At 53.6% G+C, this 17,749-nt stretch overlaps 1 protein-coding gene across 1 annotated transcript; it reads right to left on the minus strand.

Annotated features, from left to right (window-relative positions):
* Nucleotides 1-713: 713 nt before the first annotated feature.
* Nucleotides 714-11,665, minus strand: LOC119106195 (D-2-hydroxyglutarate dehydrogenase, mitochondrial). The gene is made up of 10 exons (XM_037229803.1): nt 11,479-11,665; nt 7,384-7,655; nt 6,176-6,373; nt 5,391-5,581; nt 4,597-4,713; nt 3,671-3,814; nt 2,959-3,165; nt 2,161-2,304; nt 1,581-1,744; nt 714-1,152 (listed from the first exon to the last, which is right to left on the minus strand). Exons 2-10 carry the CDS (start codon nt 7,646-7,648, stop codon nt 1,035-1,037), a joined length of 1,548 nt encoding a protein of 515 aa, XP_037085698.1. The 5' UTR covers nt 7,649-7,655; nt 11,479-11,665; the 3' UTR covers nt 714-1,034.
* Nucleotides 11,666-17,749: the final 6,084 nt, after the last annotated feature.

Below are 17,749 nucleotides of genomic sequence, written 5' to 3' on the forward strand. Positions count from 1 at the left end.
GACTGCAAGGCAATGGAACGAACAGGTCTCATGGCCCCGCAGTGGGCGCGGAATGTGCCTTCTTTGGTTCAGAATGGGCCACACGTCGGCGACTGCTTCAGGAGCTCAGAACCTGCCTCATTTTGATGTAAGATGAGGCGTGATTGGCTCACTTTTGGACTGCACTCGCACCCTCCGGACTTGCGTTCCCCAAGCATTTTCTTTTCCTTTTGCCTTTCTGAATGGTGTTCGCCAGTTTGATCCCTTTTGATTTCTTGAAAATTGGATTTATTTCATCTGACCTCCCAGCATTCTTGCTTTTAACCTTTCCACTTTCGCTCCGTTTGGCCTATGGCCTTTATGCATTTGCATGGAGCTGCATGCATTTCACTTTTGTGCAGTTTAATTTTAGCTGTTTCATGTTGGTCCGTCAAGTTTCATGACTTTGCCTTTTGCCTACTTAATTTATTCTCGTTAAACCTTTTCACCATTTCCCTAGTCGCATTTCATGGATACCTTTTTTTGTGTTTTTGCCGTTTAGTTTTGTCATTTTACTCTTCCATATTCGGCGTCCTGGGCTTTCACTTTTTGAAACTTAGCCTTCCGTATGGTTACAGTGGTTTCGTATTCAAGTACAATCCTCCCCCACTTGGGCTCCAACCCCTCCAACATTACAAGGATATTAGGTCAAATCCGTGAGGAAAAACCGACGCATCAGTTGTGTAAAACGTATGTATCGTGAAATCGATATATTTACCACTTGTCTTGGTCCGCTATGGGACCAGACGACTCCCACCAGCCAATGAGTGATCGACACGAACGGAAGGCCAGTCAGTCTGTATCTTTAGTAGAACCACTTGCCATCACGGTAGCTCTCCCGGCCAGTCGCGTCCACACACTTCCTGCACGGCGTTCCGGCGCGTCACGGTCCGCTGACCGGTCTCTGACTCCGCCACACCCCTGCGCTCGGCCGGCCTGCACACACACACACCGCGCCGCCGCTCCGAGCGCCGCTGGCAGAGCGCTCATGGTCGGCAGCCGCTCTGGCGCGCCGCTCACACACTGTCCGGGAACACCTTGTACGGGTTCATGATGCCCTTGGGGTCGAGCATGTTCTTCACGTCGCGCATCATCTTCATCTCCACCGGATCCTTGCAGTGGGCGCCCAGGTTCCTGCGAACACCGGCGCACGGATGTCAGCGATGGATGCTCATCGCAACGGCCAGGCAGGCCGCAGCGAAACGCGCACCCAGTGCAGCTGACGACGGGGGATGGGGATTAAACGTGCCAGAATGTAGTCACAACCTCAAACTCATCGCTCGCACACAGATCCAAAAGTAGCCGCCAAAGACTCATGGTGTCTGCGACTTCCGAAATGAAACGGGTCACATAATACACCATCTGATCTTGTTTTGCGCACCTCCGAACAACTCCAGTTTCGGATCACCTGCCTCCCCGCCCCGAACTTTCTTCGATACACATATTTCGAAAATTACCAGCGTAACGTACCCAGACCACACTGTCAACAGACCCCCACCGAAGCCCCTCCATATCTCCGCCACATCTCGAGTCAGCCGCGCCGGCCTCACCGCCGGCCATACCTGCTCTTGAAGCCGCAGCCGAGTTCGGCGGAGACGGCTCCGCCGGCGGCCGTCACGTACTCGGTGATGAGCCGGTCGAGCGCGGCCATCGTGCTGGCCGAGAACGAGCTTGACAGCAGCGCCAGGTGCATGTTGCCATCCAGCAGGTGACCGAAGCTCGCCACCTGCGGCCAAGTCAGGAGGCTGCCGGAGTCGCCGCGGCTCCGTAGCATGAGGGGAGCTCGCGTGACTCGAGCGAGTCAGACGTGCTGGGAGAGAGCTCAGGAAAGGTCTGACGCGAGGTGAACAGGCGTTGGATAGCGCATCGGCGGTCTGAACTTCGTTGAGGAGAAATCACCATCGCCGAGGACAGCTTATACGTTTGGAGGCGACAGACTGGTGTTGGACTGGGTGAAGTAGATCAGTCTGAATTAGTAGGTAAGCTTGTAATTTGTTTTTGCTCAAGAAAATAGCTGATGGTGCAGGAGCCTCTGAAAGCGTGATGAGCATACATAGCAAAGCCATTGTGTCAGCGTAAACGACTGGCATGCTAGCATGCTTAAGTTCAGGATGTCTGGAGCTGTTTTTTGGTCACTCTTACCTTCGTGATCTCATCGCCCAGATCCTTCCGCAGCTTTTCCACTAGCGGGTACTGCTTGGCGTGTGGTAGCGAGACGTCGTAGTGGTAGACATTGCCGGCCGCGGAGAGGGCCGTCAGAATGCGGCCGTTGATGTTCCACAGTCGCTGCAGCACACAAAACATCGGTAAGGTTTGAGTTAGTTCACGGCAACTAGGATGGCAAGGAGTATATGCCATGGACGTCATGCATAGCGTCATGTCTCGTAGATTCTACGGTTTTTGGCGTTCAAGGTGTTCCGGACGACAAAGATTCTAGTGACGTCACGTACAATCTTTTCTGGACGCGCAGAATCTTTTTGCCGTTAGTTGATCGATGTGAGACAGAACAGACGCACCGGGGTCCATCACAAACAAGTAATGTTGCACTCTCCGGACCAAGGCTACCTAAGCTCCGGGCCGACCAGATATGAAAAAAAAATGTGTTGTATGTTACAAACAACATCATTTGCTGTTTGTAGCCGCTAGTGTCTCGCATGTGCAGTTATTTGCAAGTGACGACGATATAAATAGACAACGTGTCGCGCTGCGAGCGTGTCCGGCAAAACCCCTCCGCGACGTCACGCGGACAGGAACAATCCTGGTGCGCTGCGAATACACCCCTATTGCCTGTGCCTGCCACCTGTCCGGACCATTTCTTAAGGTCACTTACAGCACCCCAATTAAACGCTTGCGAGAGCCAATACAAGGCTTGACAACACACGGTTTGACGCAAATATAATCCCTTGGCGGCAAAATCGGCGCCTCGCTCGCGCAACCCACCTCAACGAAGGTCGGGTCGTCATAATTCAGCGGTCCGATCTGACCGTCCATGATGAGCCGCTTGTCCTTGAGCATGTTGAAGAGGAACTTGAGCTTCTCCTCGTCGTGCATGTCGCAGTGGCCGGCCGTCTCGATCAGCACGTAGTACGGCTTGTCGGGCACTCCCCACATGGTCAGGTGCTTCTGCTTCACCGACATCACGGCGTCCTGCCGCAAGCAGAACCGGCGTCACGGATCAGATAACTACTCCTTTGTTTTGAAACGACCCCACATCTGAAGCCCACGTCGATGGACAGTGCGCGAAACGCTTGCCTCCTCTGCGGTACAGTCAGTCGAGTCCAAACCAGGCGGTTGAAGCCGGCGCCAGGCAATGGCCCGGCTCAGCCATTGATGGGGATCCACCGTGAACGGTCAGACAGCGCGGTGGCAGCAGGTGTCGGCAGCCAAAAGAGTACCGCGATGTGTCCGAGCCCATCTCGGGCAGCGGCGGTGTGGCAGGCCAAACTCGAACACATGGCACTAGCTGTTGCACGCACGCCCGCACGCCCGCACGCGCGCCCGCACGCCCGCCCGTACGCACGCACGCACGTACGCACGCACGCACGCACGCACGCACGCACACACACACGCACGCACGCACGCACGCACACACATTAACACAGCCAAGCACCTGTCATTCCGACTGGCCTCCACCCTGCTGCGCTTGACTCACGTTGTCCATGAACTCGCAGGCGGACATGATCTCGCCCAGCTGGTCCTTGGCCAGCCGCATGATCTCCAGCACGTGGTCAAAGCTCTCTGTGTACACCATCGCCACGTTGATGTGCTTCGGCATTGGCGGGCAGGCCATAGCCACCTGGCGGCAGACGGTGAAAGCTGTAAAGGTATGTCAGCTGTTGGAGACTGACATGCCGATTCCCATACGTGATTTGACTTATTTGAGCGCATGCCAATCCTATCCAATGCAGCGCACGTAAGCCACACCTGGAGTTTGCAATGGATAGTCAGCATACGTATCTACGTTCCGCCCACAATACGGTCTACGCTTCCAAGGGCGATCGAGGGTCTGTTTTGGCGGACCAACCATGAACACCAACCGTGCCCGCAAAATTTCACTCCAGACTTCAGAGATAAAATGTCACCAGAAGCGTCGAGACGTGGAATGTCACGAAATCAAGCATGAAGACTTCATCGATCACAAGGAACTTTCGCAAGAAAAAAAAGCACTCATCGAGGGTTGGATACACTGCCTCTGCCCGCTCTGTGGCATGCGGGTGAGAACGTCGAAGCCTGCTCCACTTGACTCATTCTCGAACATCGTTTTGGCACTGTTCCAGGTCCGGACTGTCAGGCGCTGTACTAAACCGGCCCAGACATAACGGAACACGTCGGGCACACTTCCGTACAGCTCATGTCACCAAACACAACCAGCAGTGGGTACCCTACGAAGAAATGCCGTAAAATTCATAACATAGCGGCTTTTACATGTTGATGCAAGGCAACATCCATTGATCGCAATTCCGTGCCCAACTTTGTGTTAATTCGTGGAGTCCTTCAAATGGCCTTGACATGATACTGACCCGGTCATGTCAGCAAGCGTCGGCCCATGGGCGCCCATGCATGTGACATGTGACTTACCTTTGTGATGATACCCAAGCTGCCCTCGGAGCCGACGAACATCTGCTTGAGGTCGAATCCCGTGTTGTCCTTCCTCATCGTGGACATGGAGTCCAGCACCGTGCCATCCGGAAGGACCTGTGGGACGGTCGCAACAGTCAGATTACGGCCACTTGTCACCCCGTCAGTTCAGTGCGGCTATGCGTGAAACCTGTGGTTCGAAGTGCGCGAGTGTGGGTGTGGGTGTGGGTGTGGATGTGGATGTGGTGTGGGTGTGGGTGTGGGTGTGGGTGTGGATGTGGGTGTGGGTGTGGGTGTGGGTGTGCGTGTGGGTGTGGGTGTGGGTGTGGGTGTGAGTGTGGGTGTGGGTGCGTGTACGTGCATGCGTGCGTGCGTGTGCGTGATTCGATGCTTATTCGTTGTAAATCTGTAGTCGATTCCGATAGCAGGACGCTGTTGTGATCCCGTAGTCACAACCAATCACCCTAAAACATCATTGAGGAATCCCGTTAACCGCAGAACGCACACCATGCGCTCAAATGCATGGGCGAGAAATCTAGTATAGCACACAACGCCGAGGGCGGTCACACGAGAGTGCAAATTTCACACGTGGCGACCGTAAGATACTTGGTCCGGAAGTTGTCACGCCCCACAGGCATTTTGTCGCCATGCCACACCGCTACTGCCTAAAACCATCGAAATCAATAGGCTGGAACAGTCCGAACAATGCATGCAATCTAGAAATTGGGAGATGAAACACAGGTGGAGTCTTGAAGCTTCGATCACGAACACGCTCGGATAGTAATGGTTCTTACCACTTCCACACCGAGCACATTGCCGTGGAGGTTCCCAAATCTGGCCGTTCTCGGGCCGGCCATGTCAGCAGCCACAACGCCGCCGATCTGGGCCTCACGGATGTTGAGGTCCACTGGGAAGTAGAGCCGCTTCTTACGGGTCTTCTTCTCCAGCTTCTTCAGGGAGCAGCCGGCCTCGCACGTCAGAGTCCCTGCGGAGTTCCCCAGGAGCAGGACGGTCACGGTCTTTGTCAGCTAACTTAGCGACGTAATGCAGGCCTAGAACATTCCAAACTAAATGTGAGGGTTAATTGAGTAAACAAAGACACTTGGAGGAAGTAACGGAGGAACTGCGCGGACAAGCAGCTTTCCACCGTGCATATCAATCGTCTACCGCATAAAGTGAAGCACTTTCTCTAGCATGTTACAGTTGTTTGCCCTGAGGCTGTCGCAGCGGATAGAACCTCCTGATGTGACTCTGCGCCTTATCGAAAGTGAGGCATCTGTACGGCGTCGTCGTCGTCATTGGGGCTTGACGACGTATTCAGCTGCTGAGACTATATGACGTCGCTTGCCTCTCACCCTGGTGGAGGGTAGGGCACCGAGCGAAATCGAAACCCGTACCTCTGGTTTCCCAGGCAGCGCAGATGCGCTAACCACTAAACTCTGGTGGTTAACACAGACGACGTTAACCACTACGGTGTCGGCAACTTGCATCTGTATGGCCGTTCCACCCATCCGTCATCGTCATCGTCCAAGTTGCATGAGCACGTCCCAGCCCATCGCGTGCCGCTAGCCCAGCCCACCTCCGTCATGGTCTATGTCGATGACGTCGTCCATCTTGGACGTGCTGACGATGACCTCGTCGAAGACGGGGACGCTGCCGCCGACCAGCGAGGTGTTGGCGCCCTGCGGGCACACCGCCAGGCGGCGCTCGGAGCAGTAGCGCAGCACGTCTGAGACCTCCGCCGTCGTCTTCGGAAATACGACACACGGCGACGACCCTGGAACACAAACCGGTCGCGAGATATTATGGTGTGAAGGAAAACACTAGCATGGGGAGTTCACGTGCGCTTTAAATGCTTCAAAACAATACGAGAGAGATGAGTGTACTTTTGTCATGAGGCTCCTGTACAGACGCAGCGTACAGCCGTACAGGCGTAGCAGGCTTCGCCAAGATTGAGGGTGGGTGAAAGGGTGGGGAGGGGAGAGGGGCGAAACTTATGCGAGCCGTCCCGCAACCTGGGAAGGGCCGAAAGGTTTATTTGGATCCCAGGCATTTGCTATTGTGATCAAATTTAGACACTTTTTCCGACAATCGAGAGCCTCCTCGCCGATCCAAATCCCTAGACAGTTCTGGAAATCCCTTGGAAACTTACTGCTAGTTGTTTCAGCTCGATTTCTCAAGAGACGCATCCATACGCAAACATTTCGGCGCCCGTCGGACATCTGCAGGGAAACTTTTGGCCAGCCCTCAGGCGGCCAGGAAAGGCCCCACACGTCAGGGGAGAACCATCTCTTCGTCCCTCCCTTTCCTATAGGTATCTGCTGTTACATGGGGGTCATATGCAGCATAAATAATAATCATGAGTAAAGATACGATACAATATAACGGCAGATGGCGCTCCTGAACCTCACCGGCCATCACTCACAAAAACGACGAAATATGATGCACTAACTCATGCAATTCATTACGGCCCTCGTGTCATGGGCGCTCGTATCATCTGCCGTGTTGGGTCACACTGGCTTGGGTTTGCGCGATGACGACGTGGACAAGAGAAGATCAAACCAGCCATTACAGCAGGCCATCTGCTACTGCCATTCCATCCAGGCTAGCACAAAGTCACAAAATGGCTGTCAAAGTAAACAGTGAAAAGCTGATAGCAAAGGCGCTTACCATCGCATCACATACAGCACCCTCACATCCACACAAGATCGATGCCACGGGACCATACAGTCCAGCACACTGAAAGCTCAATCACAACCGAGCTGAGCACCATCCGAGCGGCCCCACCTCTGAGCGTGCGCAGCCAGTCGGTGTTGTGTTTGATCAGGTCGTCCTCGTCGCTCTCCATGCGGCCCTTGACCAGCTGCTTCAGCGTGCTCAGGTCATCCGAGGTGGGCTCGGCGAACTCGCCGCGCTTCAGACCGAACGTGTCCCGGGTCAGCGGCACCGAGGCCGGCGACCGCGACGAGTCGGAGAGCGTGAAGAGCGAGCGCGCCCCGCCCCGCTGACCCCGCAGCGAGGTCAGCAGGCAGCGAGGCAGCGGCACCCGCATGGTGAGTCTGCAACGGAGCGGGGCAGCGGTGCGTCAGTGAAAGCGGGAGCCGGGCGTTCAGTCCGTCGCGGGACGGAGCAGCAGCGGATCCACAGCGAGGCAGTGGCCCTCACGCGGTCAGCCTGCAACGGAAAGAGAAACAGTGGGTCGGAATGGTGAGCCGTAGCTACGCCACGTACGCGGTGACCAGGACATCTACATGGCACGTCTACGACGCACCGCACAGAAGCGAAACATCCAAGTGATTCAGCACCCAGTCGGGCCGCGTCATTGGGTCGGTGCCATTACCCTGAGTCCGCGGTAGCCAACAAGCCGACCTCTCTAGACAGAAGCGATGGCACCGCGCCCATCTATTTCCGGCCATACTTTCTTGACGGGCGAGGAAAGCCGAGTGGACGTGTTTTCTTTTCACCCGACGATCATTCAGCAGCGAAACACCAGCTCACGCCAGACCGGTGGGTGAACAGCCGTCTCTGGCTCGACATGCCTCCAGCCGCTGCCAGGCTGACCAACCCGCGCGTGGGGAGCAGGCGTGCTGGTGGCGCCTGGGATGCTTTCAGCCCATGAGCTTTCCACCCAGTCATCCAGGCCAATTGCCACGCAGTGAGGACGTGTTCCCAGCGACAGCAGCGAGCCGGCCCGACGGCACATGCGGTCTCCCGACGCGTGCCGTCCGCACCTCGACGCCGGTGGTGGCAGGCGCAGAGCCGCGACGCCAAACCCAGACAGGTGACGGGGAGTAATAACAACAAATGAGGTGCCATCGCAGGTGCAGGGCTCGTCGAACTTCCCGCTACGAAATCGGTACACTTCGCAGACAGCCCGCTTCTGCAGACAATGTAGTGCTCGATCACCTGGCAGTTGCTTCCGTTCTCCTGCTCCGGGAGATTGCGAAAGAGGAGCAGTATGTGCACGCTCGTGTGCCACTACCGCTAGTGAGCGGCGGCCGATATTTGGCGACGCAGGGTAAAAAACTAACAACATCGTGCTCAAACATTCGGGTCACAGTGTTTGACCCTTATTATGCCTACCATTCTCTTCTGTCTTCATTACCAGCTCTCTGGCAAGCCCATCTCTTCCCTTTCACGCTCAGGATCTTCCGTTTAAAACATACTAGCATGCCATTCCTTTTTTACTACCCCGGCTGGCCGGTGCCCCCGGCCCGTTCTCAGTACAGTTCCATTTTTTGCCTTTTTGAAATATGACGTTTAAAACTAACGACCCGTGAGCGAACGGCGGAAGTTGCGGCAATGCACAGCGGCCATCGTTGCTGATGTAACTCATGATTCAAAAAATAATCAGACGCCGGTGGAATCCGATTGCACATCACGACCGCGAGGGCCCATAAAAATGGCAAAACTAGCATCCAGACACCTCTCCACCTTAAAAGAAAAGTAAACAACATTTTCGTTCGTGTATTGCACTGACATCTCATTAATGAATGCACTGCTGCTTCTAAGAAAATGAAATAATAACCAACCAGATTTTGTCTATTCAGAACCCGTGGATAGAGCGGAAAGCGGCGACTGTACACGCCTGATACTGCCCCTGTCCCCTCCATCCGACCCACGCCATTCGGGAGCTGCTCGCGCCCTACCCCCACCTCACACCTCCCACCCAGCCCCCTCAACACTCATATCTGTCTGCGGCACAGCTGGCATGGTTGTCTGTTTGAAGGGCTGCTCGGCTGCTGCGGTCTGTTTTGCCAATTACCAGTGTGCCAGGTCGGGTCGGTAGGCGATCGGCCAGCGCCATGGCAGGTGGGGAGACCGATCCGGCCGGCGCCATGGCAGGTGGGGAGACCGATCCGGCCGGCGCCATGGTGGGCTGGGCGACCGATCCGGCCGGCGCCATGGTGGGTGGGGAGACCGATCCGGCCAGCGCCATGGTGGGTGGGGAGACCGATCCGGCCAGCGCCATGGTGGTTGGGGAGACCGATCCGACCGGCGCCATGGTGGGTGGAGAAACCGATCCGATCTGGGGGGGGGGGGGGGACGTTAACTCGGCTATCCATCACGGCCGGAAAGGGGATATATGCGTCTAAAGGAGTTGACTTGGGAGCTTCTTTCTTCCGTGAAGTGGGACAGGCGAACGACGGACCCACTGACTGATCGTCCGTCCCTCCAACGTAAATAAAGGCGTCCAGTGTGAACAGTCTGCCCTCCCTCGCAGTGCACCCACCATCTCTCAGTGGAAAGACAGTCAATCGTAATGGAATCACTGTACCTCACAGTGGACCGGTCGCCCGCCATACCGAACCATTCTTTACAGTACAGTACAGTACGGTACAGTAGATAGAGGGGAATGAAGGATCGTCCCAACAGCAAGCAGACCAATTTTCGTCCCAACAGCAAGCAGCGATTTCCCAGTGCAGCTCACCGATCGCTCCTCACACGCGGTGCGCGGACACCACTTCTCCCACAAGCCACATGGACACATACAATGAAAAAAACGTATTTCCTCGTCACATGTTTGCCTGGGACGGCGCTCTTGCCATGAAAAATCATATTTCCTTGTCACATTTTTGCCAAGAGATGGCGCTACCTATCAAGACGATAAAACAGCGCTCTATCTACAGAACGTACGCGGCTCTATCTGCCTACCGATCACGCCGGTCCCGGGCGCAGTTTCGCAAACAAGTTGGTGAGAGGGAGCTTAGTCCTGATTGAATGGGCTTAATGCTGTCCCATACGTTGCTTTCTCCATGTATTTCACTCCTTCATCGTCGTTTAGAGGAACAAGCGTATACCTCTTCTGAAAATCGCTTGTATTTTTCGTGAGCATGGTTCTAAATTCGGGGCAGACTTTTCTGTCAAATGGGTGGGCTGGGCTCAGCACTGCCATTTTCTATAATCGATCGTGGGGGGAGGGGGTGTTGGGCCAGTTGAGCTATTCTGACCTACACCCAAATCCTGATTTCTTCCCGGATTTCGGCCGCTTTGTCTTGCGTCCCTGATGTTTGCACACAGTTTTTAAAAAAAAATACTTGATAGCTTCCAAAATTGTTTCGACATTGAAGGATGACTTCCAAATTAAGGCCCATGTGATAGTGATAGTGATTAAACATGACGATGGTAATGGTACTCATATGCATTGAACATGGTAATGATAATGATGCATTTAGGTAACTGGTGTACCAGCAGCTCAGACGCTTGCTGCATTCCACTGCCACAGTACCCTTTTTGTTCATATGCATGGGGGGGGGGGGGGCGGACTTGACAAGCATTGACGGACTTGAAGCGAGCATTGGGAGCGGGAAGGGCTCAGCCCCCCCCCCCCCCCCCCCCCCCCCCCTCCTGAAGGTATACAAGGTGGCATCGCTAGCTGGGCTGTAAGTTGGGGGAGGGGGACGGGCCCCCTCTCACCCGCAACTGGATGTGACCCCGCATCCCTGGTACAGGTATTGTGCAGGGACAGCTTGCAAAAGGCTGATGCAACGTGCAGATGCTCATCCTGCACCGTTAGACCACCTCCAACGAAAAAAACGGTCGAACCAAAACCAAAGCAAACTTATTGAGCCACATGACGGCCCGTTTGTACATGAATAGAAGTTCAAGCACAAACGGTGCGAGTGAAAGTGACTGTAAGCATCCAATTCCGAAAATCGTTCCCGCTTCGCTAACCAGAACATGGGAGCAGCAGCCCTACCCCGGAGGACTGCTTCCGACTGAAGTCACCCATACCAACACAAAAAGTCGTCACAAAACCGTATTCCACCCAGTGCCACGCGTGCGCGTCAGTCTCAGTTCACTGCATCCTGCGCTAGCCGCCGCCGCCTGCACCGCACTGCACAACAAAGGTCTTGCCGCACCCAGCCGCGAGCAGCTCACCTTCCTGGTCTCGCTGTTCCTCCGGCAGCAACTCGCACGGGGTCCTCACTTCCCGCGCGCCACACACGTGTTCTGACGAAGGCGGGGGCGAAATCTGCTGCGCGCGGAATAGGGCTGCGGTGCTGCCGCTCAACGCCCGCGTGACCCGCTGGGCCGCGCAACTAGCTCAGGGACGCGGCGCGAGAGGCCTGTTGCCACGCGGCGCACTGTTTCAGCCGCCGGCCGAGAGAGGGCAGGTCGATCAGTTCCTCCCGCCCGCGTCGCAGCGCGTTTAAGGTAGCTTGTGCGTGCGGCGTCGTCCATGGGACGTTGGAAGGTGCAGCCCGGGGAACAGTGGCAGCGAATCGGCCGAACGTCGCGGGAGACTGTCAGGTTTCAAGTGCTGCGATGGGAAGGGAAGGAGCATTCCAAGGGAGTCATCATTCGACCGGGTGGTGAAGTGCTGAGTGTGGGCAGGCAGCGGCGTGCCGCGGCCGGCTGACCTTGGGGTGTCGGGTGCCGCAATACGGGCGAGGGTAGGGTAAGTGGGTCATATAATGGAATATTTGCTGTTGCCCCACGCTGCGCTGTTCATGCGACGCAGCGCGGCGCGGCGCGACATGAGATGAGAGGGTGCGACTCAGCAATGCGGCCCGATGGGGCCTGATAAGGCTGTATTCCGGCTATCGCGCAACAGCGGGGCGACGTCACTCACGCGGCCCGCTGGCATGGATGCATAGCGCATAAGAAACACCTCCGCACGCGTTTTGGGTTTTGTATACATTTCTCTCGCCCTCCCCCCCCCCCTCATCATCACCCTGCTCCATGCCCCACAAGTTTGACAATGACCCTGTCGAGGAAATTAGCCTTGGCCTTCCCACTTGCAGAAGCAATCCACCACTCCTGTCATTACAACCCCCACCCCCAACCCCCACCTCCCATCCCACAAGCTTCAGTGGCTGCTTGTGGTCTTGCAAACATGCTAAGGCACAACGCGACGGGAGCAATTCCTGCTTTGGCGACGGGGTGTCTTGCTTGCACTTTGATATTTAATCATTTAACGTTAGCAAGATTTTGCACCCTAATTACGATAGTTCGATAAGCAATGTGTAAAAAAAAAACTGCTGATCCGACTAGGCGGGAGAGGCAGGACCTTCTCCGACCCCAGGAAGCATTTTATCGTGCCTCCGGCCGCGCAGGTTTTTACAGCAGCGCGGCTCGGTATGGGCCGTGCCAGGGCCCAGTCCCTAGTTTAAAACGGATGAAGATACCGTCCAGGTATCCCAGCTTGTACCCAGCTGGTCACACAGTGTACCTCTTCCTCGGATGCCCTTGCAGTAGTGTGAGCGGTACCTGGCTGGCCTCCGGCCGGATGTCCAGTTGCATTTGAATTCTGGCGCAGCGTTTGCCAGCGGCCACACCACAGTTGCTTGCGTGCGGGCGCGGCACTGTGGACGGGGGTGGCATTTTCTAAAATCGGTTGAGGGGGCTGGGCCAATAGTTTGCCTAACGTACCCCGGAATCGCGCTCTCTCCCGGGATTTCGGCCTGTGGCATGCGGATTTGCGCCCCTAACGACAAAATTGGAATAAAAAGGTCGACTCGAAAATTGCTGTCATGTTGAGGAATTACTTCCCATTTGAAGCTGCTGTGATAGCAATAATGATGAGATGTGATGATGACCATTTCGAAACTGATGCGTTTAGTTACCTAGTGCAACAGCAGTCAAGACATTGGCTGCATTTCAGTGACCCAGCATTCCCTTCTTAGCTCATTTGCATTAGGGGCTCAAAGAGTATTGAGGGGTCTCAGTGTACCTCAGGACTGACATCACCGCATATGGTGCGCATTTACGCAACATATACGGTACGCAACTCCGCGATCTTTTTGTTTGTCACTAACTGTTTCGGAGTTTGAAACACAGAAAACCGGCTATGTAGCAGGGTGGTGAGGCTCGGCGATTTCAGTCGACGACATTGTGATGGCAAAATTATTTGGGCACTTGCTGGCTGTGACCAAAAATTTGCGAAACCGCAGCTATTTTGACTAGATGCTTGCCACAGTGAACTGGGCTAGCGATGTTGGATTTCGTAGCCAAGCCTTTCCCTTGGCTTAAGCCACGATACTATGTATTCGGACCGGTTTCAAAAGAGGTGACGTATCGTCCCGGAGTAGATTATTGAGACACCTATGCGTAGGACAGTGCTGATACCCCTTACTGATCAGCAGACGGCGCATTCGCCCTCGTGACGCAGACAATGTCACGTCTTGGTCTGCTCTAGTTGTTGAAATGAAACAGCAGGTCTGAAAAACGGCGAGAAAATTTGCGAATGTGTTGGTCCACAGTCGAGCACATGTGACCGATCGCACAGCAATGTGTGGTCCACACTCACAGTTCCCAGACGGTGGGTTCCGTATCACTGCGACACGGGTCGTCGAAATCTATGTCTGGCTTCACCCCAGGTCGTGCAGTTGTCTCACAGTCGGCAAATTGTGTACTTCGCATGTGAAATAGGGTATACATTTAATGGAATAATACACATAGTACACATAGTACGCATAAAATGGAGTACATCCCGCCTATTTCGTACTTTCTACTGGTTACATCAGACTCGTACAATTTGATCATTAATTCCATTTTTCTCGAAATCCTGAATTGGACAGAATTTCGGTTTGAAGTGGCTGGTCCTACGGGAGGAATCTCATTTAACTCCGTGTTCACCACGATAGGACTAATGCATTGCATTTGCCTTGCTTTTTTCAACTGTCAAAATGTGCTTGCAACATAGTGATGTGTCAAAATGTTTGTGTAACAAATGCTACGAAAGCATGAAACATTGCTTAGATATAAATGTATGCGAACATGAAGCTATTGTCCCTGAAATTCAACGATTTTCTCCTAAAGCTTTGACTTCTTTCCTGCCGTTTAGCAAGCCGACTTTTTTAGGCGAACTTTGGCTTTAGGAATGGAAGTATCAGATGGCTCATGTGACGCACTGGCTCCAACTTCAACCAATGCGCTTCTCGGTAGCAGTCCCTTGCCCGCTGGACCAATCACACACGTTCTTTTATTCGCACCAGTAGAGAGAGGTGCGGCGCACAGCGAGTGTCATGACCACGGTGGCCTTGACTGCAAGGAAAATACAATGCTGGAACAAAGCGTTGACAGCGTTTGACGGTGCTGCAGCGACACTACCCAGTGCTGTCAACAGACGTAACTAGTCTTGAGGTTTCACTAGAGCATGTTTTGTTTTTAAATGGCTCAGAGAAACGACGCTCAGTTTATATGAATGGGAAATGTCACATCTTTCAAAAGGGACTTTGGCGGAAAATGGCACATGCTCAATGTGCATGTTAACCAACACCACTCAATAACGCACCACAGCTTTGAGTCTGCCTTTCTTGCAGCCCACACTGCGTAAAGCTGCGGCGGGGTTGGCGGCAAACATGATATTCCAGAAAGCGTGGCGGCAGAGCCGTACCGGGTCGGACAGGGCCGGTCCCAGTCGGGCTCAGTCGGGCCGGCTCAGTCTGGTCTGGCTCAGTTAGGCTCAGTCGGGTCGGTTCGGGTCGGGCCGGGCGGGGTCGAGACGCGCTCAGTCGGGTCACAGCTTCACCCGTAAACAAAAATGCAGGTGCCAAAATAAGCCACGTCCTCGCACTTCTTTAGATGAGATAGCGGAGACGACGTGGATATACATACCCACAAATGCATCCAAATTAATGGCTGGATGTACAATGATTATGCTCTCTAAAGAGCTCAGATCATCCCACAGCATGACGGCTAGCAGTCCCTTGAACAGCGAACTGTGAGACACATGGGGGCGGCAGCGACCGTGCTCCCGCCCGCGGCCGGGGTGGAGTTGGCACGGCGAGAGCTAGCCGGCTGCGAGTATGTCAAGTCAGCGGGGGTTACTTGAGCGTCCCGGCGAACCATGAGGCCAAGTGTCACGAACTGCGGTAGGGCTATTTCCGACCGGTTACGACGGTCAGGAGCGAGCCAGGCGATTTGGCACAGACTTTGACGTTAGCCACCGCACCCAGTGGTTAAAAAAAGTTTTTGCCGCCGATCGAATCTATGCGGAAGAATCGTCGCTAGCAGTGTAGCGTGAGACCATCCGAAACAAAATAACAATGAAGTTCATGCCCAGTAGCTCCAACAGCAATAGGCGTATCACCGAAAGCCATTTTCGTCAACGCAATTTTCAATATCGTGTGCACAATCGAAACGAACAATGTCATTCAACTAATGTTAGGATAGCCGCTGCTGCAAGGAGTGCAGGCACATCGGCCCCAGACTACAGGGTAGATCAATCACAAAAAACAGTCCTTTTCCACAATCGGAACTTGTCAGGGCCTCGCGTTTAAGCTCGATGTAAGGCAAGGTGATGCCTTGAGCTGCACTGCCGCAAGGCATGGGGCGCGGAAACCGGAGAGCGGGGCAGTAACTAGTACCCATGCAACTTTATGAAAATGTAACATTTGCCACGTGGGCTAGAAAGACATAAATAACGTGACTATATCTATCCCCCTCTCCCAACTTCGAATGACGTCGATTGCTCAAAGCCGGCATAAATATATTTTCGCAGTATTGTAGCTTCTTTTTAGCACCCTGCATACTATCATCTAAGGCCACTCAGTCATAACAGTGTATAAACGTGGCATGCCCGGTGGCAAAAGCTTCGTAGGTTGCAAAGTCGTGTATTTTTACCTAGAAGCTACGCTATGACTTGGCCACACATTTAACAAGGATATTGTCTGCAATGCAAATATCCCTAAGGCACGCTGCTCGCGGATCACAGAGCTTACATGCTCTTTCCTGCTTTGCACCACTGCTGTTTTTGGTACGGCCCTAAGCGCAGCGAAACGTCATCTAACAAGTGGACTTCTTTTGTGCGTGTAATGTTTTAAAAAAGTGCAGACTCACTTTGACTGACCAAAATGATGACGGCATATTATTAATAAGCTGATTACGGTTATCTATATCATTAGCATATATTATTGATAAACTGAACCCACTCGACCCAGGCTGAAGCGAAGCTCGCGACTCACTGGTATTGTATTGATTCCCTTGTGCGTCATTATCAAGCGAAGCAAGTTTTCGGCCGTTGCCGCGCACTGAACCTGCATTCGGCTGATGATGACGACGAACTCGCGGGCAGGGTCATAAGACGGTCAAGTTTGACGACTTTAGGGATGGGTTCCCGCGCGTTGCGCCCCACATTGCGGGAACAGACAAGGAGAGGGACGTTTTTGCCCCCCCCCCCCTTGGAAAATGACAAGGGGCTGGTTGCTCCCTTACCTGTCCGATGGCGCTGCCCTTGGACGCCTCCGTAGGATTGGTATGCGCAGCGTTTGTGCCACCGGGAACAAGATAAATACAAGCTTGAAAAGAGGGTAGAAACGGATGAAATGGCGTCTCTTTAGAACATATGAAGCGACATGTTGTTTTAACCCGTGTCCGACTGGCGCAAGTGGGGAACAGTTGTGACCCCATTAATAAATATTTTCCAGCGCACCGTTAGTATGGAACGACACAATGCCCGGAAAATTTCCAGTACTTTTTCCGCTGACGGAATCCAACATTTTTTCTCATGGGTCCAAATGTAAAATTTCCTCTCAAATCCTGCGCCTTTTTCAGCAAATTTCTGCACATTGCCCAGCGCCTCATGTAAGACTTCTAGCTGACAGGGCCATGTTCCCTTCGGGTCCATGCCCTACGCATTTCCGTGGTTTTGTTTTGCATGCTGTAGGCTGGGTGAAGCCACTCCTCTTCCCCAACCGATCCCATGAAGTTGCCCAAGGACGGTGGCGGTGTAGCGCCTGGAGGTGGTGTTGACAGGGTCTTTGTTCACGTCTTCAAAGAACCATCTTCTATATTCAGAACTTGTCGAATGTGGGAGGGCGGATGGCTGACATGCTTTATATTGTTTTGCCTTTGAATCGGCAGTCGAATGTTGCCGCAGTCTTGATTGCACGAGACATACACTTGTCACTGTTCAATAAAACGTGTGCCAAATGTTAATCTAGGCAGAGTTCAAGATATACGCTGCAAAAACGCAGGTTCTCCAAAGAAACGGCCTGTACGTTTCATTTTTCTACGACTTCTTCCGCTAACCTGATATTGTTGTTTTGCTTAATAGAAAACTCACAACACTATTCAAAGATTTCACTCCATCTCCCAAGCTTCCGTCGCTACAGGAGCAAAGGGATACAACACGACTAGATTCACACAGCTGGGGATCAAAACATACGTACACTGCTCTCAGCATTTGTGATATAAGGACTGATTT

Source organism: Pollicipes pollicipes, unplaced genomic scaffold (genome assembly GCF_011947565.3).
Source record: "Pollicipes pollicipes isolate AB1234 unplaced genomic scaffold, Ppol_2.1 Scaffold_6138;HRSCAF=7277_pilon_pilon_pilon, whole genome shotgun sequence".
Lineage (NCBI taxonomy): Eukaryota > Metazoa > Arthropoda > Thecostraca > Pollicipedomorpha > Pollicipedidae > Pollicipes > Pollicipes pollicipes.

What these genes read in the sequence shown, in the direction of transcription:
- LOC119106195 (XM_037229803.1), bottom strand. Translation starts at nt 7,648, where the DNA reads ATGCGGGTGCCGCTGCCTCGCTGCCTGCTGACCTCGCTGCGGGGTCAG. An exon ending in CTGGCTGCGCACGCTCAGAG is followed by an intron (nt 6,374 to 7,383) that starts GTGGGGCCGCTC and finishes TTTGTGTTCCAG; the next exon opens with GGTCGTCGCCGTGTGTCGTA. An exon ending in ATGTGCTCGGTGTGGAAGTG is followed by an intron (nt 4,714 to 5,390) that starts GTAAGAACCATT and finishes ACCGTCCCACAG; the next exon opens with GTCCTTCCGGATGGCACGGT.